General features: G+C 43.9%; 1 protein-coding gene across 7 annotated transcripts in view; it reads right to left on the bottom strand.

Annotated features, from left to right (window-relative positions):
- The window catches only part of LOC128405330 (endophilin-A1), a 277,258-nt gene that overhangs the window by 22,916 nt on the left and 228,659 nt on the right, over window positions 1–25,683 (bottom strand). For all 7 annotated transcript variants that reach the window (XM_053371855.1, XM_053371856.1, XM_053371857.1 and 4 more), the window contains one exon: window positions 505–573. In XM_053371855.1, the coding sequence (XP_053227830.1) occupies window positions 505–573 (69 nt within the window). The remainder of the gene's footprint in view (window positions 1–504; window positions 574–25,683) is intronic.

The following is a 25,683-nucleotide window of genomic DNA, read 5'->3' as shown; positions in this document are numbered from 1 at the left end:
GCATCGCCATGCAAGCTTACTCTTCTGGTTCTTGTGTCAAGAGAATTCTTTAGATTCCTTTTATGGTGAAGCATAAACCAGATTTCCTTTCCTCTCTCCAAATGATTTTAATTTCTCCTTGCACATGCTCAAACTCACACAATGTGTGCACAGGTTTGCAATGACAGTTTGTCCTACTTGATGACTGTATTACTCCTTACTTATAAAGAGAGCATCAAAACCACATGGTCTTGGTGGGCTGCTACCAAACACTTGTCTTGTAAGCAGTAGCCTGTCTAGCAGCATTTTTTGTTTTGTGTTAAGTAAGAACACTTGCCAGAAAAAGATGTCATGGGAAATCTCCAAATGTGTAAACGCTGCCCAGCCATACATGAAGAATCCTACATTAATTGAATTAGGATCTGCCCTACTGTTATTTTTATTTCTTGGTTGAAAATAGAGAGAAGTAAATCAGGCATTGGCTGAAATAATATGAAAGATGTAATAGCAGTCTTTCAGACTCACCCTTTCCATTTCCTTGAAATCCTCATCTAGCTTGGTTCCTTCTGCTCCACCAACCTTCTCACTCACTTTCTGCAGACAAAGAAAAGCAAAACAAGATAAATCCAGGTGAAACTGATAAGCCAGGAGGAGCTTTGATATGAGACTTTAATTCCCAGCGTAGAATGCCTTTCCTTGAAGGAAGCAAGGATGATTTTTAAAAATTATTATTAATTCCATTTATATGCCACCATTTATCAAAAGCTCCCAGGGTGGTGTACAACTTTAAAAACACATTACAGAACATGATAGAAACATAATAAAAAGCATACTGACAGCCAGCCTAATAATAGTTATTAGAACAGCAGTCCTCTCCCCCACACTTTCACAGGCTGTAGGTTATTTAATAGCCATAAAGGTAAAGGGAGCCCTGACCATTAGGTCCAGTTGTGACCGACTCTGGGGTTGCGGCGCTCATCTCGCTTTATTGGCCGAGGGAGCCGATGTACAGCTTCCAGGTCATGTGGCCAGCATGACTAAGCCGCTTCTGGTGAACCAGAGCAGCACACGGAAACACCATTTACCTTCCCGCCGGAGTGGTACCTATTTATTAGGCTGATTAGGGAGTGTCCAGATGTTGCGCGGAATCCCCTGGTTGAAATTATCAATTTGTCCCTCGACACGGGGACATTCCCAGGGGAACTGAAGGAAGCAGTGGTGTGTCCACTCTTAAAGAAAACTTCATTAGATCCCTTAGACCTATCCAATTACCGCCCAGTTTCAAATCTTCCATACCTGGGTAAGGTAATTGAGAGAGCGGTTGCTGAAAAGCTTGGTAGGTTTCTGGAGGAAACATCGGCATTAGATCCATTTCAGTCCGGTTTCCGTCCTGGTTTTGGGACGGAGACGGCTCTGGTTGCCCTAACAGATGATCTCCGTAGACAACTAGATTGAGACGGGTCAGGACTGCTGATCCTTTTAGATTTGTCAGCAGCCTTTGACATGGTCGATCATGATCTTCTGGACCACCGCCTCGCAGACGTGGGGATACAGGGCATAGCACGTGGTTGTGCTCTTTTATCTCTGGTTGGGGACAGAGGGTGGCACTAGGGAGGGAAATGTCGTCGCGCCACTCCTTGGTGTGTGGAGTGCCGCAGGGCGCAATTCTCTCCCCGATGCTTTTTAACATCTTTATGCGCCCCCTTGCCCAGATTATCCGGAGCTTTGGGCTGGGCTGTCACCAATATGCTGATGACACTCAGCTCTATCTGCTGATGGATGGCCACACAGACTCGGCCCCGAACACACTGACCAGATGCTTGGAAGCTGTGGCTGGATGGTTTCGTGGGAGCCGATTGAAACTAAATCCTTTGAAGACAGAGGTCCTATGGCTAGGTCGGGATGGCATGGGGATGAGGGACCAACTCCCTTCTCTTGCGGGGGCCCAATTAGTGCCATTGCCTTCCGTTAAGAGTTTGGGTGTAATCCTTGACGCCTCCCTTTCCATGGAGGCGCAAGTTACAGCAACAGCCAAGGCGACATTTTTCCACCTTCGCCGCATCAAGCAGTTGGTCCCTTACCTTTCCCGCCCCGACCTGGCCACAGTGATCCATGCAACGGTCATCTCCAGGCTTGACTACTGTAATTCGCTCTACGCGGGGCTCCCCTTGAAGCTGTCCCAGAAACTCCAGCGGGTACAGAATGCTGCAGCGAGGCTCCTCACGGGGTCTCTGCCATGGGAGCATATTCACCCAGTGCTTTTCAAGCTTTTCAAGCTACACTGGCTCCCGGTGGAGTACAGGGTCAGATTTAAGGTGCTGCTTTTGACCTTTAAAGCCCTTCATGGCCTAGGACCCTCGTACCTACGGGACCGCCTCTCCTGGTATGCCCCACGGAGAGCCTCAAGGTCCATAAATAACAACACCCTTGTGGTCCCAGGCCCTAAGGAAGTTAGATTGGCTTCAACCAGAGCCAGGGCCTTTTCAACTCTGGCTCCGGCCTGGTGGAACGCTCTGCCTCATGAGACCAGGGCCCTGCAGGATCTGATTTCTTTCCGCAGGGCCTGTAAGACAGAGTTGTTCCACCTGGCCTTTGGCTTGGAGCCAATTTGATTCCCTCCCTCCCTCTCTTTCTTTTTTCTTTTCCTTCTCCTCCTGCGATGAGGCTACATTTTAATATTTTAATGTTCCATTATTTTAATGTTGTTTTTTATTTTTGTTTTTAAGTTGTAATCATTCATCTTGTTTTTATTATTGCTTGTAAGCCGCTCTGAGCCCGGCCTTGGCTGGGGAGGGCGGGGTATACCAGTAAATAAAAAATTATTATTAATTATTATTATTATTATTATTATCTACTTGCACTTTGACATGCTTTCGAACTGCTAGGTGGGCAGGAGCTGGGACCGAACAACCGGAACTCACCCAGTTGTGGGGATTCAAACCGCCGACCTTCTGATCAGCAAGCTTTAGGTTCAGTGGTTTAGACCACAGTGCCACCAGCGTCCCTCAGGGTAAAGAGGAATGTTTTTGCCTGGCGCCTAAAGACATGTAATGATGGCGCCAGGCGAGCCTTTCTGGGGTGAGCATTCCACAATTGGAGTGCAACCGCAGAAAAGACCCCATTCTCTTGTTGCCACCCTCCAAACCTCTCTGGGAGTGAGGGACATAGAGAAGGGCCTCAAGTGACAAGTCAGTTCAGGTCCAGGTCAGTTCATAGGAGGAGAGGCGATCCTTAAGGTATTGAGGTCCTGAGCCATGTAAGGCTTTATAAATCCACACCAGCACTTTGAATTGCATCTGGAAACTAATTGGCAGCTAGTGGAATTGTGCCAGGATTGGTGACGGTGATTGTTCTTAAGCATCATGATTTTGTTTGCAAGCCAGAAATACACTTTTGTCACCATCAGGCTTAATAATCAACAGTGTAAGGATATCTTCCTGTAAAGGATGTATGCAAGGCAAGGAAAAAAACACGAGACCATAGCTTTAGAGGTTTCAAAAGGCATTCTATGCATGAAATCCACACTCACAATGGATTTCAAGGAAGACTTCCAAAGCAGGCGATAGTGTGTACTGGGCTTCTTTAGACAATCTAATTATATCACTTGATGACATGGAGCTGGACCAGAATGGCTCTAAAAGCAGAGCATCAAGGTGATCTGACCATTTTAGCTGAAGAAGTTGATGATGAAATTTCCCAAAAAACAACAACCGCCACACACCTTAAAATGGTAAATACTGAGTAATGGTGGTCTAACTTAAGAGTTTACAGACATTTAGCAGATATCTGAGTCCCTCATCTTTCACTTCTGCTTAATTGTATCCTGGATGGAAGTGTTATTCCTGCTTCTTGGAAGCAATCCAGACACGTTGTTGCACCCAAACCAGATAAGGACCCTCAATCAATGAACCTGTACAGCCTGTTCACGTTGATAAATCATGATGTATAGATCTTTTTGGGCAGCAACGTTAAGTGGGAAAACCATTTTCTTGATAATGACGACTAACAAGATTTAATCAGTTCATTCTGAAATGCGTAAATAATGGTCTTTATGCCCACCCAGCAATTCAGTCAGGAGGGCACTGAATGTGGTCTACCATGGTGCCCCCAAGCTAAATCCTAAATGCTTCTAATCCAATTAGACATCTTCAAGCTTTTGAGCAGTTTGAATGGAACTTCCTTCTAAGATTACTTTGGAGACAGTTTTTTTTAAGCAGTTATTGCCCAGCTATATTCACCTCAAGTCTGCCTGCACAGGGGAATAAATCAAGGGTGTTCACTATCAGCTCTTCTTTCCAGAATAGTTATAGAAACATTTGCAGAATCAGGACGTACTAATCTGAAAGTGAGACGTGTTACAGTCAATGGTAAATCTTGTTGGAGTTGGTATGCTGCTTCCTTCAGTAATTTGAGAGATGTCCTGCCAGAAACATACTGAATTGGCTACTGGCTTAGAGATTTATTTGCCAAGTCAGAAACATTGTGCCTAAGCATCTCTCTTAAAACACAGAGAGAACAACAGGAATTATCAAGCCTTAAATTGCAGCTAAAAATGTTTAGAACTAATTATTATGATTTGAAACAGCTTAAGAGGCAAAACTTTGACACCCTCCACCCCAATAAAACAGGATATTCAAAATTGGAGACTGTTCAAACTTTTCTTGGTTAAGAAAGATTGCAGTGCTTTAAATGATGGCTATTCCCATGTTTTCTTTCCTGTTTCAAGTGCTACCGGTTTAGTTTGCAGAATGCTTTGCACATGGAAACCGAAAGTCAAGGTTAAGAGCAGGATTTAGCATCGTTATAATGCATCTCAGTCAAAACAACTATTTGCAATAGCTAGAAATGAAAAAAATTAATCCTGTGGGTGTCAATTCCAGCTGCTTTCCCATGTAATCTATTCTTTTTGTGAATGAAATGGATTATATTTAACAATATACATAACCCCTTCCCCTGATGTCTATCATCATCATCATCATCATCACTACTACTACTCAGCCTTGTCCCCTGACATGGACTCAGTGCAGGTTACAGATAAAATAATAACAGCTAAAAACGTAGAAAAAATGCAATGATTTAAAAAAATGATTCTATTAAATCTCTGCCTCCTCCTCCTCATCTCTCTCTCTCTCTCTCTCTCTCTCTCTCTCTCCCTCAAAAACAAACAAATAATTATATTAAAAACCAGCATGGCACCAGCCCTTTCACAGAAAGCAGCCATTTCCCCAAAGTCTGTTGGAATAAGAAGGTCTTCACCTGCCAATGGAAGGACAGCAAGGAGGGAGCCAGTCTGGCTTCTCCAGGGAGAGAGTTCCGAAGTCTGGGAGCAGCTACCAAGAAGGCCCTGTCCTGCATCCCTACCAAGCGTATCTGTGAAGGTGGCGGGGTGAAAGAAGTGCCTCCCACAAAGATCTCAGAACTTGGGCAGGTTCATAAGGGGGAATATAGTCTTTCAGATAGCTTGGACCTAAACCTGTAAAGGGCTTTATAAGTCATAACCAGCGCATTGAATTGTGCCTGGAAACAGGCCTGGATGGAGGATGGAGAGATCTCTGTTGTAGAAATGTCTGATTTTTGCACAGTTCACATAAACCCTACTGTAGAAAGGTAAGAGTTCCTCTATTGTTCCACTCACCTTTGTGGTCTTTCTGGGCTGCAAAAGGTTTTCCCATCCCTGTATCCCCATATCCATATCCATATGCACCTGTCCATTTAGCATTGTGTTTTTTCTCACTCTTGCAAATAGAAATACACACAGAGAGAACAGTGTTAATCCTCTACGCTAATGGGTGACATTTGCCACGCAATTGCCTAGAAGGAATACAAATGATTTCTTATTGCTCGGGCTTTATCTCTCACATTGAAATTGAAAAGCTAAATGAGACCACCGCCAGGTGACAAAAGCTCTGCTTGAAATCGGAGTGTGAGAAATTAAGACGCCGTGAGAATGGGTTTTTACAGTCAGGGTTGGCCGGCTGGTGCTTGATGTTAAGCATAATAGTTGCATAAATATATGTGTCAGGGAACTGCCATTGGCTCAGGGGCGAGAGGGGGAAAGCCGGATGGATTACAGAGAGCCCCCAAAGATCGTGGGAAGCAGCACCTCCTCAGCGGAGGAGAGTAACCATGCCTCCAGTGGAGAGGAGCTTCAGGGCTCGGAGGAGGTGAGGCAGTGCCAGGACACCTTGCCTGAGCAAAGCAGGGAGGAGAGAGGTCCTCCGTTACCCACGCCCTCCTTGCGCAGTAGGCTTCCACGCCGAGAGGGGAGGCGCAGATTAGGCGTCAAGAAACTGCTGGCGAAACTTTAAGGACCACCCACTCACAGATTCTGCCAGTGAATGAGCGAGCCACGGAATAGTGGTGCTCTGCATGGTGAAGGGTTTTTGGCAAGAATAACGAGGCTTTACAGCTGACCAGGGAGGCATTTGCCTGATTGCTCTCGAGTAACCCCCTGATATCCTTACAATATGGCTTTATTAAATGCCAATCCACATCTTCGCTTTTCTCTGCAACTGTGGCAAGGCCTGTTGCAAAGAAGAAGGTGCTTTCAATTCCTTCAGCCCTGAAGAGTTGTCTTGCTAGCGGTGAGCAATATGTGGTAGATGGAGAGGAGAATTCTGCAGTTCTAGATACCAGCATCAGTTTCCCTGGGATGAATTTAAGGCTGTTTGGATCTGGAGTGCCCCATGTCTGAATAAACATAAACCTCATGAAATAAATAAGAAAATAAAAAAAATTGTCCAGTAACACCTTAGAGACCAACTTAGTTTGTTCTGGGCATAAGCTTTCGTGTGCATGCACACCTCTTCAGATACACTGAAACAGAAGTCACTAGACCCTTATATATAGTGGGAGGGTGGGGTGGGGTTTTTCTCAGGAGGGTAGTAGGAGATGGGTAATTGACTCAATGGGTATGGTAAACCTGTTGACGACTGTTAACAACTGCAATTAGTCCTACAGGAAAAACAGTCGCCAACAGGTTTACCGTACCCATTGAGTCAATCACCCATCTCCTACAGTGGTACCTCAGGTTACAGACACTTCAGGTCACAGACTCCACTAACCCAGAAATAATACCTCGGGTTAAGAACTTTGCTTCAAGATGAGAACAGAAATTGTGCTCCGGTGGCACAGCGGCAGTGGGAGGCCCCATTAGCTAAAGTGGTGCTTCAGGTTAAGAACAGTTTCAGGTTAAGAACGGACTTCCAGAACAAATTAAGTTCTTAACCTGAGATACCACTGTACTACCCTCCTGAGAAAAACCCCACCCCACCCTCCCACTATATATAATGGTCTGGTGACTTCTGTTTCAGAGCAAACTTAGTTGGTCTCTAAGGTGCTACTGAACAATTTATTTATTTATTTTGACTGTGTCAGACCAACGCGGCTACCTACCTGAATCTATAAACCTCACGGTCATCTGTAGTACTGCAGGAGGAAGAAAGGGCAGCTTCTTGTGGGCAGAACAGTGTAGAGGTTGTCTACCTAGCATCTTTGCATCCCAAGTGGCAGAAAAATAGCTGTCCAGCCCCACTGCAGACCACCCCCAGCTGACCAGCATCTTGTTCCTTCTCTTTCCCATGCTAACCAAGAACAAACCAGGCAAGAATTGTAATGGTTGGCAATCTACTGAAGGGAGAATCGGAGGGCAGGGGGAGAGAAGAGTCCTGCAATATCGTACAGGAGAATAACCTGAAAACTAAATGTTCTTTATTAAACTTGGAGCAAAGCCAGAGTAACCAACGCTTGATCACATCAACCCTGAAGCAACATCCTTGACAACTTCAGTGGTTTATCATTTATTTACTTATTTTAAAACACAGTGTTGGTCTAAGTACCTCGACAACTAAAGAGGAGACCGGTGAAGGGAATGGCATTCCAAGGACTTTTAACACATGAAGGTGACCGTAACTAATCTATCGCTACTCCTATGACAAAAGAGGGGATCAAATATAACGTGGTTTCAGTATCATCCTCTCACCCTAGTTAGAGTACCTGTCCTCTAAGAGCAGTTTAAGTGAACATTTTCATGCTTCTTCCTTTTCTAGGATAGTGTGTAATTGCAAGTTGCTTTTTAAAAATAAATACAGAAATCTGCCTTGTGTTTTGTAAAGATCTTAACTGCACATCTTCTCTTTTGAATAATTCAGGGTTCTCACATTTATTTGCTGCCTTCTTTTTTGAAGCCGTTTCAAATGCTGTTTTTTTTTAAGTTGTCATTCTAGAATTTTTTGCCTGTGCACCTTTAAAATGTAATTTTTAAAAATAATATTTATTAAATTTTCTCTCTTTTTAAGTACAATCAAAATAAAATTTTATCATCACATACATCTTTGCTCAATCACAGCATCGATTCTCCCCCCCCTCCCATTCCCCGGCTTCCATAAATACTAACATTCATCTTAGCATTTCTCTATTACCCTATTTAGCTTCTTTCTATGCTTATAAATCAACTCAAATATTTGTAAAGAGGTATCTAATCATAACATTACAAAATATTTTAAATCAATCCTGCAAACGTTTTCAAATGTTTACCATGTTCCTTCATATATTGTAAGAATTTACTCCAGTCCTTTTCAAACAGTTCATCACACTGCTTTCGGATTTTCCCTGTCAGCTTCACCAATTCTGCATATTCAGTCATCTTCCAATGTTGGAAGTTCCTGCTGCTGCTATTTCTGGGCTAAAAGTGTCCTCGCCGCAGTGGTAGCATACATAAACATATTTAAGTCCTTTTGGGGAATTTCATCTCCTATCATACCCAATAGAAAAGCCTCTGGTTTTTTTTTTTAACTAAAAGTGTTTTTAAATACCTTTCACAATTCATTATATATCATATCCCAGTAGACTTTGATCTTAGTACAAGTCCACCACATGTGATAGAAATTCCCTTCCTTTTCCTTACATTTCCAGCAAACCTTATCTTGGGTCCTATACATTTTAGCAAGTTTGGTTGCTGTCAAATACCACCTATAGATCATCTTCATTAAATTTTCCTTAAGTGCCATACATGCAGTAAAATTAATAGTTTTTGTCCATCATCTTTCCCACATTCCTAATTGAATATTATAACCAAAATCTTTAGCCCATTTAATCATAACCGTCTTAACTTCTTCATCTTTAATATGCCATCCTAACAATAGTTTGTACATTTTAATGCAGCAATAATATCTGCATACACCATGCAGGTACACCCACAAAAAGGGGGGGGGGAAAGAAAAGAAAAAACCAAGATGGACTATGGCTCCCAGTGCCATGACATTTCCAAGACTGCTATCAAGTAATGTAGGAAATAGGCCCCTGCGCAGTAAGTCTTACTAAAGTACCCCACCACCACAATAACTAAAGAAATGGAAAACTTCTTATCTGCTCTAGATCTGGAGGAGCTTGTGATTTTCCTCCACCACAGCCGGCACAGATCCACACCAAACATGTAAAGCAGATCCAATGCACATTAAAAAGACATCACTTTCCCCAAAGAATCGTGGGAACTGTAGTTTCATTCTCACGGAACTACCCTCACAGAGCTGCTCTGGAGGGCAGGATTGAAACCAATGGCTTGAAGTTACAAGAAAAGAGATTCCGACTAAACTTCACTTCAGGAAGAACTTTCTGACAGTAAGAGACAGTGGAACCGTCTCCCTTGGGAAGTTGTGGACTCTTCATTCCTTGGCCATCTGCCAGGGATGCTTTTGTTGAGATTCCTGCATTGCCAGGGTTGGACTAGATGACCCTCAGGGTCCCTTCTAACTCTACAATTCTATGATTCTATCATTATCAGCATTCTTGACAAACTACAGCTCCCAGGATTCTAAGGAGGAAGTCATGTTTTAAACTGTGCTTTAGATGTGCTTCAAAGATGTGGTATAGATCTGCCCATACTCTCACACCTTAAGTTTCTCTGGTTCAGGACCCCCTGAAGTTAACGCTGGCCCCAAGGAATTCGAGGTTTGTCTCAATGGACACCCAGCAATAAAGAACATCCATTGTTTAACTTGTGAAGGTTTCTACTTTTAGACCACGTAGAGGGCAAGTCTGATAAAGCAGCACGTAGGAAGGGAACTTTTGGTCTTCGGGATGTTGCCAAATTACAACTCTAACCATCACTGGCCAGTGGTCATGCTTCTGGGCTGATGTAATTCAGCAACACCTGGAAGACCCAAGGTACCTAACTGTGTCCCCAACTCCATACTTCTGTTAGAAGCTGCTGAATGCCCAATTTCAACTAAAGCATGATGGGCTGTCCTAAAACATTGGCTCAGGATTTCAGTATTTGATCTAGGGAAGGGTTTGTACCAACACCTGACCAATGAGGAGTTTGTCAGCAAATGGCAGAAAACCATGGCTAGAAAAGCCACCTCTATTGGTCTGTCACCCCCCCAACTTTATTACCTGGGTTGTGAAGGCGCCCTAAAGACATTAAAGCAAAGATTATGGGATAATACACACAGTGACTTGCGATCTCGATCACACGCAGTCTGTAGTCCGCTGGCAGTAGGAGTACAATATGGGCATGTCTTTAAGTTAACACCTTACATTAAAAACCTGACAGTACCAAATTATTCACCAAAGCCAGACTACACGTCTTTCCTTCTGCAGTGTTGGATGGCAGGTTGAGAGGAGTTCCCTACCAGGACAGACTTTGCTTGTGTGCTCAAGACATTGATTCTTTAAAACATATTTTGCTGCACTGTGCGAAATATGAGCAAGCCAGGGCTGAACTGATATTACCCTTGCTGGTACCTTTCCCGGGAAAAGCAGAGGCTCACTATGACAGGTTCCTATTGGAAGACCGGACAAACGCTAGAACATTAGCAGTGGTGAAGTTTTTATCGGTGGTTGCAAGAACCAATGATCCCTATCTTTAAGTCTGAACAAAATGCTTGTTTAACCTGGAGGTAGGCTGTCTGAATTGTGCATTGCTTTGTAATGATTTGTTGGGTCTCTGGACCGTAATAAAGATAGATAGATAGATAGATAGATAGATAGATAGATAGATAGATAGATAGATGATAGATAGATAGATAGATAGATAGATAGATAGATAGATAGATCTGGAAGACCCAAGTTCCCCTTGTTTGGAATTAGCATTTGAATTCGGCTTATCTGGTGGTGATTTCTTTTTTTAAAAAAAACCTTTAAAAATAAGATTCCTTCTAGCCTTGCTCAGCAGTTTAAGGCTGCACAGTCTAGTACATTCCTGTGACTCAGGCAGCAAAGAACAAGAGCAAAGGATTTGAGCCATAGCCAGTACCTAGTTTGGCAGCAACGGCCCTGCTGCGTATCCTTCCAGCCCATCGCTGCAGAGCCTCTGCTGCAGTGCTATTGCATTCCACCTAAAAGCTACACATCCACCGGGGACCAAAAGGCAACGTCTGTGTGGGAGGACAGAAAGAGCAGCGGCGTGAAAGTCCCTCACGATACAGCAGATCTGCCGTGCACAAGGTCAGCAACGCCGCAGGACAAATGATGTCAGCCAGGGACACATGGCACATCCTAAAAGTAAATCAATGTTGCTAATTTCAGGGGGAAGAGATTTGCATAGCGTAGCATAATGCCAAGTCAGCAACAGTTCAAGTGATAACGCAGAAAGGGAACGTTCGGAATAACAAGGCTGCTTCGTTTTCATTATGGAAGTATTTGTGCAAATGTTTTATGCGGACCTTAGGAGCAGGTTTTGTTTTTGTGCCCTCCCCCCCCCCCCCCGCGCTGCCAAATTTCTGTTCAGAAAGCTGGCTTTAGCTTCCCTGATCATCTGGCTGACAAGTTATCACTTGCTCTCACGAGCTGGTAGCAGATATCCTGATAGCTGAACTTAACCAGAATGCACCATTCCACGCATGCAAGTCATCTTAGGTGGTAAAGCTAACAGAGAATTATGAGCAGTTTCTCAGTCTGCGTCTCCACCTATATTTCAGGGCTACAAGGCTTGGTGAGATCATTCTGAACATGTAGAACTTTTGAAATTTCTTGTTGCTGCTGTTTGCAATTTAGGTAGGTGAAGGTTTCTACATACAGTGGTACCTCGGGTTACAGACGCTTCAGGTTACATATGCTTCAGGTTACAGACTCCGCTAACCCAGAAATAGTACCTTGGGTTAAGAACTTTGCTTCAGGATGAGAACAAAAATCACGTGGTGGTGGCGTGGCGGGCGACCCCATTAGCTAAAGTGGTAACTCAGGTGAAGAACAGTTTCATGTTAAGAATGGACCTCCAGAACGAATTAAATTCTTAACCTGAGATACCACTCTACAGGCTTCCAGGGGAAGGACGAAGAGCAGACACAGCCACTTCTGAAGTTTCAAATGTTGCCACGCTCTCTGCTTTGATGTGACACTGATGGCTACAAAAATGCACGTATTTAGTCAAGCAATCACAGTAATACATGTGTGGCCTCAATGTAACACCTTTGAGGAAAGGCAGCTGTCTCTCTCTGTCCTTTTTTAAATAACTGAGATCTACCACCTGCATTTAGGCTCTCACCTGGGTTGCATACACATCATGAATGTGTAAGCATCATTATTTCCCCCGCCCTGAATCTTGGGAATGGTAGTTTGTTAAGGGTGCTAGAAATTGTAGTTCTGTGATGAGCTGGATTCCTGGGAAGGAGGAAAATGCTTTAAATGCATGGAGTGTACACAGTCTTACTATTTAAAAAGGAGGCTGTATTTTATTTTGAAACAGGCACATAAAATTAGGTTGTGCATTATCTCCAAGCATCTTCAGGGAGAGAGCATGTCTAGGAAATACAATAGATTAACTGCTCAAGGGCAGAACTGAGCAGGAGAGCACTTGAAGCCATTGCAGATTGCATAAGGTGTTCAAGAATAGCCTGTTTGTTTGTTTTAGTTAGTAGTTGCAGTCAACTATTCTATCCTGGTAAGGATCTGAAGAATCCTTTGGCATTTACCTTAATATAGAGATACTCATTTTTTCCCCCATTCCTAGAATATTTAAAGCTACTGCAACAGCCCAGTCCTAGGATCCTAGCCTTCACATCTTTAAGGTAAATGACAGATTTTATTCCAGTCTTAAAGTCCATTGTCAGATCCTAGCTAGCTGCAGAATCAACCCACATGGATCATTTATAAGCAGCAAATACGCAGGATCCTCTCACCACCGCCCCCAGTACTGTGATGTGCCTTTGTTGTATTGCTGCAGAGATCGCTGGCATGAACTTCTCACTAATATGAATAATTTCAGCACAGTACAGTAGTCTAAACAAAGTTGGGTTTGTCTCTATCAAAGGCAGCCGAGAAGATTCAAAGTTACAACAGTTAATGCAAGGAGACAGACAGATGGAATAAATGCATTTTTATTCATTTATCTTGCCGTTTAATGTTATTTATTTGCACACACAAAAACCCAATCAATCAACAAACCACGGGAAGCTGATAAACACCTTCCTTCAAATATCCCTAAGCTATCAGAATTATGCTGAGCACACACAGCATTCCAGCTTCGCCTTGAATCATGAGTCATTCCATCTCCATGTGCATAATGTTGGGTAGTTTTGTTTTTTTGTTTTTGTAATGTGACATCTCAGCCTATCCAGAAGGATTGCTGACAAACCAGTACACTACCCATCGTGAGTAGAAAAGACGCATCGTGCTCTGGCCAATATTTATTTGTTAGCGAAATGCCTATCATTATGACAGGCAGGTCATGTTCACTGATTTCAATGGGTTTACTCTAAATAAAACCTAGCTGAATACCATATATCATCATCAGGGGGAAAAACAACCCCTTTATATAGGCACAATGTAGAAGAAGGTTTGTGCAAATTAACATCATATTGGATTGAGGTTGAATCCTGACAAGACAGAAGTACTGTTTTTGGGGGACAGGGAGCGGGTTGGTGTGGGGGATTCCCTGGTCTTGAATGGGGTAACTGTGCCCCTGAAGGACCAGGTGCGCAGCCTGGGAGTCATTTTGGACTCACAGCTGTCCATGGAGGCGCAGGTTAACTCTGTGTCCAGGGCAGCTGTCTACCAGCTCCACCTGGTACGCAGGCTAAGACCCTACCTGCCCGCAAACTGTCTTGCCAGAGTGGTGCATGCTCTAGTTATCTCACGCTTGGACTACTGCAACGCGCTCTACGTGGGGCTACCTTTGAAGGTGACCCGGAAACTGCAATTAATCCAGAATGCGGCAGCTAGACTGGTGACTGGGAGTGGCCGCCGGGACCACATAACACCGGTTCTGAGAGATCTGCATTGGCTCCCAGTACGTTTCCGAGCACGATTCAAAGTGTTGGTGCTGACCTTTAAAGCCCTAAACGGCCTCGGTCCTGTATACCTGAAGGAGCGTCTCCACCCCCATCGTTCAGCCCGGACACTGAGATCCAGCGCCGAGGGCCTTCTGGCGGTTCCCTCATTGCGAGAAGTGAGGCTACAGGGAACCAGACAGAGGGCCTTCTCGGTAGTGGCGCCCGCCCTGTGGAACGCCCTCCCATCAGATGTCAAAGAGATAAATAATTACCTGACATTCAGAAGACATCTTAAGGCAGCCCTGTTCAGGGAAGTTTTTAATATGTAACGCTGTACTGTTTTTAACACTGATTGGGAGCCGCCCAGAGTGGCTGGGGAAACTCAGCCAGATGGGCGGGGTATAAATAATAAATTATTATTATTATTATTATTATTATTATTATTATTATTCTCTAAGTGATATTATCACTGTGATTATGGTTTATCCCTTCTTCTTGATGAATGTTGCTATGTTCTTAACCAGATACTAACAATGTTCTGAGTAGCCAATCCCACAAGTATTTCCTGTTCCAAAGTCACTGATTAGACCTGTTTGGTTAAGAGAAGCCCAAACTAGGGAGCTCATGCTATTAGCTCCTGAAATTGGTCTGGGAGTATTTTATAGCCTTTCTTCAAATATTTAAAATTGTAAACCACCCTGGATACCTTGGGAGGAAGGTAATATATAGATGTAATATATAAAGACATAAAAATGGAGATTGTCATCCTATGGCCCTCCTATAATTCCCATCAGTCTCAGCCAGCATGGCCAATGGTCAGGAATGGTGGGAGTTATAGTTCAGCCCCATGTGGAGTTCCACAGCTTGGCTACAACTGGGTTAAAAACCAATAAGCTGCAACTGAAAGAGATCCCACGTGAATTTCTTGAGTCGCAACCTGTGTTCTCATTATCTGCAGTTCTGAAATTTCATGTTTATCTGACATAGACGGGAACTAAATACTGTTTGCTAATATCAACAAATCAGCATCTTTATTTTATTCCTATTATAAAGGAATAAAGCTCTACTGAGCCGAGGAGTTAGATAACTCTTTGCAGAATTGCTTCTGTGATTGAGAATTGTTTTCATGACCACATTTGGGAGATCCTTTAAATTGCAAGATAGATTAAAACTAGTTTGCATCCCACAGTTCATTTAATTTTCTTCTAATACTAACTCTGTGTGATGCTTCTTTCCTAATAAGCCACAGCTCTACAAATTAAAGGTTTCATTTTTCTTGAGCAAGCTAGCTGTCTCAATGGCATCGTGCTTAATTCAGTACCCTTGACTAGAACAGTTATATCTACAGCTGGAACATTACAGCTGGGAAAACAGTATGTCTGGTGCTATGTTTGATCTGTGACCATTATTCATTTGGTTGATGCTTCTAAGGCAAATTAATTTGGTAAACGATGCCAACGATGGCATATATTGTGTTTGGAGTAGCCATGCACAGTTGTGATTCCATTTCAGCCAAATTATGCAATGCAGTGTGAAACACAACACAAGATGCATTAACCCAAAGTTCAGAACTGTGTGCCCAATGTCACCTTTCACACTGACTCTGCATTGTGAAAGCTGACCTCTAGATACCCTTGTTTATGTTTTGAGATGGATTGCCAGATGTCATGGGCTGGTTGGATTCAGAGGAATGGTGGCAGGGACCAGCTGGGGAACCACCAAAGGAAGGAGGCTCAGAGCCCAGGGATTGGTGGTGGGACAACAATAAGGGGTCAGAGGGAGAAGACCAGGAAAGAAGTAACAGGGCTTAGTGAGCTGGGAGAGTCTGTGGCAGAGTCCAGAATCAGAGGCAGAAGCTGAAGCAGGGGAGGAGGAAGGCCAAGAGACAGAATTGAGGCACGGGTGAAGAGGCACGGGTATCTCTTGCCCTCCTGCTATGACTAGCTCCCCTCTCCCCTGGTCTCCCAGAACCAGAAGAGGTGTGAAAAGGGAGGAGGAGATGTTGGTTTCTCACAGGCGTAGTCTCCGATTGCTTGGGGAAAACTCTGGAGAGGAGGAATCCTTTTGCCCAATGTGGGACTTGAACCACCAGCCCTGAGATCAAGACTCTTATGTTCTTACCAACATTGAAATGGTTTGTTTTGCATTTAGATCTGTGCCTTTACCTATGCAAGCAAATGGAGAACTCCTTTTGCTCCCAAGTGGAAACTCACCCAAACAACAACCCTTGGGGCAGCAGGGCTCTTGCTGGGGTTTATTTATAACACGTCCCTCATCCCAGTCTTTCCTGTTTTCCCACCACCAGAAATGTGGGCCTAATTTTATGAAACTCCCTTGTAGCTGAGGTCAGACAAGCCCTCTCTCCATTGAACTTCCATTGCCTACTGAATCCTTAAAAAAAAAAAAATCTAGCAGGAATTTTAACTGGATTCTGATTTTATAATTTTACCTGACTTTTATTTTAGGTAAAGGTAAAGGTACCCCTGCCCGTTCAGGCCAGTCTTGCCAGACTCTAGGGTTGTGCGCTCATCTCACTCTATAGGCCGGGAGCCAGCGCTGTCTGCAGACACTTCCGGGTCACGTGGCCAGTGTGACAAGCGGCATCTGGCGAGCCAGCGCAGCACACAGAACGCCATTTACCTTCCCACTGGTAAGCGGTCCCTATTTATCTACTTGCACCCGGGGGTGCTTTTGAACTGCTAGGTTGGCAGGCGCTGGGACCGAACAACGGGAGCGCACCCTGCCGCGGGGATTCGACCGCCGACCGTGCTATTGGCAAGTCCTAGGTGCTGAGGTTTTACCCACAGCGCCACCCGCGTCCCTCTGACTTTTATTTTAATTGTAGTTATATTTTTTCTACACTGCTAAGAGATCAACATAATTAAGCAGTACAGTCGTACCTTGGATTCCGAACGCCCTGGAACTCAGACATTTTGCTCCCAAATGCCGCAAACCCAGAAGTGAGTGTTCTGGTTTGCAAACGTTCTTTTGGAACCCGAACATCTGGCGGGGCTTCCGCAGCTTCTGATTGGCTGCAGGAGCTTCCTGCAGCCGATCAGAAGTCGCAATTTGGTTTTTGAACATTTTGGAAGTCAAACAGACTTCCTGAATGGATTCTGTTTGACTTCCAAAGTATGACTGTATATTAAATGTCTAAATGAAATAAATGAAAAAAGTGTGTATCCCACCTGTCCAACAAATACTATAAGTTGGCATACGTGCTTCTCCCTTTCCTCCATATTTTATCCAGAGAGATGTTACAGTGACAGTAAGTGATGCAGCTGAAGCTTCTGTCAGCAGTTCAATATCCTCGGCTACGATCAGACATATCACAAGCACTCTTATATTCTTGCTTCTGATCTGAATTTTTGGTCCCCCAAATAACAGGGAGTAAAGGTCACTGCTACTCACAGAACTCTGGCACTCTTTGCAGAGATGGCTGGAGGCTGATGATGTACTGTGACTCACAGAATCTCCAGCATTGTTACTGATCACTGCCAGGCATTTGTAGTCTGCAGTGCTATCATCTAAACAGAAGCGAGCGAACAACAAACTTGCTGTTATGGAAGGGGGGGGAGGTCATATACAGTCCAAGTAGATAAATAGGTACCGCTGGGGCAGGAAGGTAAACAGCGTTTCCGTGTGCTCTGGTTTCTGTCACGGTGTCCCATTGCGCCAGAAGCGGTTTAGTCCTGCTGGCCACATGACCCAGAAAACTGCCTGTGGACCAACGCCGGCTCCCTCAGCCTGAAAGTGAGATGAGCGCCGCAACCCCATAGTTGCTTTTGACTGGACTTAATCGTCCAGGGGTCCTTTACCTTTTCCCTGCTGTTACATATGCACAGTCAGAAGACTGAGGGTGGGGGAATCCATCCCCAACAGCATGTACAGAGCCTATGTGCCCATAAATTACATGCAGAACAGATGTGTGTGGTTAATCAGACACAGCGATTTTGTACCATATCCCCTGCCCTACTCCCTCCAGTTTAGACCATCTGAACAGTCCTTCAGACGTTTTCTTTTCTATGGCAACCATGCCACTAGCAGAACTCCCTGGGCACAGAACCACATAGAAATCTGCATAATGTCATGTGGTTTGCAATTATGTTCACCTTGCCAACAAAGCTACTTAAAGTCCATTTCATTCCTTTATGGCTTCAAATTATGTATGAATCCACCCTTACAGCTTCTACTAGCTCTCTGTGAAGGCAGAGCTATTTGCTAACTTCAGGCTCATTAATCTGACTTCCTGCATTAAGCCAATTCTAAACTGGAATTTCGCTGAGAAGTAGCTCCTAAAATTAGCCCAGATTAAATATGCAAAGGACAGAAGCTATTAAGGAAGTATGACATCATACCAAAGCTCTGCTAGGCATCACCATAAAAAAAGAAGAGAGCCAATTGGAAATGTGGGAAGAAGGGGCTAGTTTTGAATAAAAGAAGCCTGCTGGATTCAGGGCAGAATTAAGACGCTAGTGGCACTCCTCCCGTCAGGAATCCAATGGATCTTTATGTGTGGTCAGTCTCAAGTGGTTTGCATGGCCATCTGCTGCAGCTTTTAAATCACTTGTTTAAATAACAAACAAAACAAATGTCTTGCTACATTTAAATGACAAATTATGAGATTTGCTTCTAATTTTAACCAAACTTACTACATTGAACATGGATGGCTTGCTTCAGAGCAAACATGCAAAGAATTGTACTGTCAGGGACATTGTGGGCCATTATATCACTTACCTAGGAGGATTACAGCATTATTCTTGTGACAATGTGTAGCTGTCTGCATACCTGGGACTAGATAGCAAACCAACCCACCAGAGACCAGTGATAACCGTGGGTTCTTTTTCTGCTCACTCTTCCCATACACATTCAATATTTTTTATTTAATACATATAAGAAGTTAGGCCTTGCGTACACATATAGAAGATCATTCCCTCCTATGTTTCTTTTGTGATTTTTTTAAACTAATACCTTTACTCCTTTTCATGGTCGGCACTGCATGCCACCAAGCTAACAACATGCAAGCAGTTTGTGTTTCCCAGCTCAAGAGTAGCACATGCAGTGGCTGTCCACATTTCCCAGAGTGAGATCAGCTTACCATGTTAATGTCATCTAGCTGGAGTGTGTTGCAATTAACAACATAACTATGCTTTGCATTTAAACCATTACATAGCATTTCTTCAAAAAACAAATAAACACATAAACACAATGCTTGCTTAAGGTCCATGAATAACCATAGTTTAGAGGTCCCAGGCCCTAAGGAAGTCAGACTATCCTCCACCAGGGCCAGGGCCTTCTCAGTGATGGCTCCGACCGGGTGGAATGCTCTGTCCCATGAGACCAGGGCCCTTCAGGATTTAACCTCCTTACATCAGGCCTGTAAGACAGAGCTATTCTGCCTGGCCTTCAATTTGAATTCAGCCTGACCTTTATTTCCCTTCTTTTCCCTCCCCCTCCCCTTTTATGAAGATCACCCGTTCTGAGACCCCACAGCTAATTCTCCCCTGGCCTCCTCACTGGCCCAAGTAGGACCAATTCAGCCAGCTAGCCCTGGTGACTATCTAATGCTTATTAGATGGATTTCCCCCAAATTGATTTCTGAACTTTGAATTTTATTGTTATTCATGTTTTTATACTGTATTTTATGCTGCTTGTTTAAATTTGTTGTTAGCCGCCCTGTGCTCGGTTTCTGAACCGGGAAGAGTGGGGTATAAATAAGAAATTATTATTTATTATTGTTTTGGTTAATTGTCTCCAATTCTGTGACTTGCGTTCTGGAAAGCGTGTTATTCTGTGAAGCTTACATTTCACTCTAAGGGTCAATGTTGCCATCTCCATGGGGTAGGGGAGCCCTCACAAGTGCCAACAACATGTTGGTGCCATTTCCTTAAAATGACTTACATGCGAGGCAACTTCAACCTGCACACAACTGGAGAGCTCAGAGTCTTTTCGGTTTGGTGTCCAATTAAAGCCAAATGCAGCGGAGACATCTCTGAGCTCCTGTGGACTTGAAATTCTCAAAACATGCCACATTGTCATTTATTTAAGAATGCTGTCAGAGCATTATGTAAGTTCCACTGCACTGAGCCTCAATGGAGATGAAGCTGTAACTATTTCAAGGTGCAGGAAGAAGCAGTGGTAGAAATCACTTCACAGCAAAATCCAGGATTAGTTGGGTTGTGTGATGTTTTTTCTAAGGATAAGCAAAATGGCAAAGTAATCCCAATCTTCTCAGCTCAAACATAAGGGGGGAGAGGAAGGCAAGGAAGAAGAGCAAAGTCATGTCCAGGCAATTTTAGTGCTAATTTTAAATGCCGCTTTCCAGAAGTAAAGAGACTTACACAAACACACAAAGAGCTGTTAGTGTGATAAGGGAATTAGCTATCAGCTGTTGGGAGAAGCCATGCCCCATTGCAGCTGAAGCCAACCTGCCAGATGTTTTGGACTACAACTCCCATCAGCCACAAGCAAGATGGCAAATAGCCAGGAATGATGGGAGTTGTAGTCCGAATCATGGGAGGGCACCAGGTTGAGGAAGGCTGCCCTAAAGTGCTACTGCCAAACTAGAGCTTCTCTGGATATGTCAATGTTCTCCTCCCCCAGAGCTTTTTAGCTCCTATCTCTTCTCATTCCCCACCTGCTTTCCACCCACCCATCCCTATTATTTTTGCAACATAATATTTAATTAGGGCATAAAAACACTAAGAATGGCAGCAAACAACGCTTTTGGTCTGGACAGAAAAGTGTCCTGGGCCAGAATCTGCATTTCTTAACAGAGATTTTCTGTCAAGCACTCTCAAAGGCTTAAAAAATTAAAATAGACTGTATGTAATTCAGGATCCAAAGTGAAGCGAGTTCTGCTTGTGCTTCTTCTGGATTAATCCTTCCAAATATAGGCTTACTGCTTGATATTAAAGTAATCACAAAACATGTCAGGGAGAATGAAATTGTAGTAATTCTACGGCTCTTTCCGCGAAGCACAATATATTTTATTTTGATAAACAGACGTCCCAAGCTAACAAATAAGCTCTCGTGGCAAACTGCCTCTCCTGAAACATGTGCTGGTTACTTGTTACGGTTATGAGATCACCGGAGAGAGCTCAAGGCCACCAGCCTCTGTTAAGCAAACTCCTCTGGCAGAAACTAAGCGCTGGATGGGTAAGGTTTTTCTTCTTGTTCCTTCACCACTGAGAGCTAAGAATTGAAAAGTGGGAACTTTTAATAACCTCCAGCCCAATTATGTCCCAATGCACATGCAGTGATTAAAGAAAGGTGATACATACCTTCTTTTTTTGTGTGTCTAACTCTAGGGGCTCTGATCTGAAAGAATAATACCCAGTTCTGTGGTTACAGCTATTCTGGGCTGATCATGAGTGTTCTTGAACCAAATGAAAAGACTTAATTAACCTACAGACAATTTTTGAGCACCCATGGTTTTCCTCCCCACAGTATGACTAACACAAAAGTTCCATATTGTAACACTCAGCAGGATCTCATGACTAGCTGTCACTGCCTGTTGATTGCCTCTGCACACTGTGTGAAAGGGCCTGGTGCAATTATTAATTTGAACTTCTTAAAGTGGGGAAGGAATAGAGAATTGAGTCTTTTTCACCTGTACAATCCTGCAACTCAAGTTAGACAGTTCAATCCAGTTAGATGGGCTGGATCGGGCAGGTGTTGAAGTGCAGAACTCTGTTTGAATGTGGCTGCTATGACATTTTCAGTGTCATGATTATACAATCTAGGAACTAAAGGAAAATCCAGCCAGGGCAGAAAATGCAGGAGACATGGTCTACAGATATATTGATTCCTTGATTTATAAATGTGTTGTCTGGTAGTGCTCATGGCCATTAATTAATCCTTAAATGTGATTTCAGTTATTCTAGATTGACTCCACACAAACACATTCTTAGGTTGTCTTTAACTGTTCTCATGGGGGCAACAGTCAATGCTTCTCTGACCAAGGAATATTTACTTAATGGGGGTAAATATTGAATTGTCTTGACATTTTAATATAGCTCCCTAAAAGTGGGACAACAATGGCAGTAAAGAGGTTAAAGAGAAGAGAAAGCATTATAATGTGGAAGGTAGGAGCAAGGATTCATGAATATTTCCGAAGCAGAATAGCAATTTTTGCAGCAAAGTTTTGGCCCTCACAAAAATCCAGCATAGTACTAGCATGTGCTGCTAGTAATGGTGTGAATAATTGTTTGCCTTATTAATCATTATACACCGGAGCGTTTAGTAAATTGGGGCCCAATGGAATGGCGTCTGCCAAAAATCAGCCTGTATAAATACACAGAAGATATTTGTGCAAACCTCCATCCCATAATACCTAGCCCATCATCAGGATTTGCTCCCAGTCCTCCTCATTCAATATAAGCCTAACAGTCAAGAAGATGGAAATTGTTTACAAGCCAGATAATGCAATGCAAATTACTTGACAGATTTACTCACAATGTGTTCTAATAGGCTTGGCCATGATCTCTCTCCCAATGAGCCAGGCATAATTCTTGCAGTCACAAAGCATCAGATGTCAGCCTGGCTTCTTCAAATGGTTCCACCAGGTGCTTGAAACTTTATCTAATCAACCTAAAATCATAGATCATAGAACTGGAAGGGACCCAAAGGGTCATCTACTCCAACCTCCGGCAATGCAGGAACCCTGCCCTTCACCATCCCTGCATGGCCTTAGACCACCAACCTTCTGGTTAGCAGCCAGACGCACTGACCCACTGAACATGTAGGACATCATCAAAATGCAGGCAATCTATTCTGATGTTAGAGTACTTCAAAAGAAAGCCTTGCTATACATCTGCACCAAGTATAGCATCCCTTATGGAACAGCACACTCTTTGGCAATTTAGAGGGTGTCATCCACTGATACCCACAGGGACATGGGTGGCTCTGTGGTCTAAACCACCTTGGGCATGCCGTTAAGAACACTGGCAGTTCAAATCCCCATGATGGGGTGAGCTCCCATTGCTCTGTCCCAGCTCCTGCCAACCTAGCACTTTGAAAGCAAGCAATTGCAAGTAGATAAATAAGGACCACTGCGGCGGGAAGGTAAACTGCGTTTCTGTCAACATGCAGAGGAGCCGGGAGGCCTGCTGGCAAGCCCAGCTCGGACGTCTCCTTCTATTGGACCGTGCTCCAACAGAAATCAGTGACCCGAACTTCAAAAGCCAGGGCATGCAATTAGCAGAGTGTGGTTCGCACACAGAAGTAGGCATGAGGCATAAGTCATGCTACAGCTACAGATTTATTCAACATAAATCAGAACAAAGAAACATGTCCTCTCTCTCTCATGTCATCACGGAGAGAACAGCAAAAGCTATACACAAACAGAAGTTCCCAGCATAATGTGCTGGAATGTAAACAGACATGTGACATGCAACAATTCCACATGTCTGTTCCTTAAGGTGGAATGGAATTCTCAACAGTTTCTGTACGCCCTGGTTTCCGTCACAGTGTCCTGTTGCACCAGAAGCGGTTTAGTCTTGCTGGTCACATGACCCAGAAAGCGGTCTGTGGACAAACGCTGGCTCCCTTGGCCTGAAAGCAAGATGAGCGCTGCACCTGCATAGTCGCCTTTGACTCAACTTTACCATCCAGGGGTCCTTTCCCTTTACCTCCCCCCCCCACAGGGCTGTGTGACCCATTTCTGCTTGCAAAGCTGAACTTCTCCTTCCTTTCATTCCCTCTTCATACCCCCAACATGTGCTCCAGACAAGATTTTGGAGGCATACAGGGAGCAGCAGAGGAGGAGGAGGAGGAGGAGGAGTGGAAGGGATAGTCTGTTCATCCAACACTGGGCATCACCCAGAGTTGAGGAAAACCTTAGGGAGTGTGTAGAAGGAGAGCGTTACATTGTGCAAGCAAACATCCTGGCATTGATGGGCCAATTGCCTTAGCACGACATTGGATTCCACCCAGTGGCTTGACATTTTCCTAAATCAAAAATATTCGGAGCTAGGCAATAGCCATATTTATGAGGGAAAGAATTGCTGTCAGAGGATTTCTTTGAAAGGAGGTTGACAGCAACATACAATGGGTGTAATCTGCCACATGATATTCCTGTGCACACCTAAAAATGCAAAATGTGAATGCATCCAAGGCGCAAAATCGTTTTTACATTGCCTGTCATGCAATCTTGAAATATCTGTCTGGAAATTTCTCTTTTACATACTAAGAATGCGAACACTTTATTAAAAAAAAAAGACACAAGTGCATATTTCAATTATTAAAAACTGGGGGGAACAAAACCCCTCAGCGCGGTTTGGCTTTGTAAATCTTGATATGTGGAAAAGAGCATCTGACATTATGCCACAGACAGCTTCCTCAGTTAAAAAAGGGAAGAGAGAGAGAGAGGAGAGAGGAAGAATGAAGCAAAACAGCAGTTGGTATTCACTGTCACAACCAGGAAAGTCAAGGTTGCCTAGCAACAAAACAGAAGAAAAGTGAGGTGTGAGCAGTCTAAAAAATAAACTGAGGAATCTCTTCCTGGAAGTCCAGTTACTATTCAGTTTTGTCCAGTGTTGGTTAGAGCTAGAAAATAAGGTGGCATATACACAGCCATTAAGAGCCACGACCTAGGAGACCCAGGTTGATATCCCCACTTGGCCCTGGACAAAGTTCAAGTTTACTGAATGACCTTGAGCCAGGCACTGCATCTTGGGGTTGCTGTGGGGATTAAGTGAGGAGAGTCAAGTCTATCACCTTGAACTTATGGGAGGAAGATAGTAAAGGTAAAGGGACCCCTGACCATTAGGTCCAGTCGTGACCAACTCTGGGGTTGTGGCACTCATCTCGCTTTATTGGCCAAGGGAGCCGGTGTACAGCTTCCGGGTCATGTGGCCAGCATGACTAAGCTGCTTCTGGCGAACCAGAGCAGCGCACGGAAATGCCATTTACCTTCCCGCCGGAGCGGTACCTATTTATCTACTTGCACTTTGACATGCTTTCGAACTGCAAGGTAGGCAGGAGCTGGGACCGAGCAACGGGAGCTCACCCCGTCTCAGGGATTCGAACCGCCGACCTTCTGATCGGCAAGTCCTAGGCTCTGTGGTTTAACCCACATGGAACTTGGTGAACCAGCATTATGTTTCCCAGTGAATCAGTGGGTGCTCACAAGCTGGGCTGGGCTGAAATTCCCGACAGAACTTTGGGGCACATTTTGTAGGGATTGGGAGCAGATCAGAAGGAAAAGGAAACCACAGTCCTTGGAGGACTGGTGAAATCTTTCAACCCCCTGCATTGGGGGGGGGGATAAACGAGACAGGACTTAAGTTTTTAATAGTCTGCCATGTTTGTGGGGCAGCCAGATTTCCCCTACAACCATTTATTTATATTAGATTTCTGAACCTCCCTTTAGCAGAAAGTCCCAGTGTGACACAATTCTCAAACTGATGAAATAGTGACAACTATAAAACAAGTGTAAAAACTATTTTTTTAAAAAAAAAGTTCCATATAGAAAACAATTCCATATATAAAA

Source organism: Podarcis raffonei, chromosome 17 (genome assembly GCF_027172205.1).
Source record: "Podarcis raffonei isolate rPodRaf1 chromosome 17, rPodRaf1.pri, whole genome shotgun sequence".
In the NCBI taxonomy this organism is placed as follows: domain Eukaryota; kingdom Metazoa; phylum Chordata; class Lepidosauria; order Squamata; family Lacertidae; genus Podarcis; species Podarcis raffonei.
Note: the sequence above shows the minus strand (reverse complement) of the source record. Positions and strands in the feature narration are given on the sequence as shown.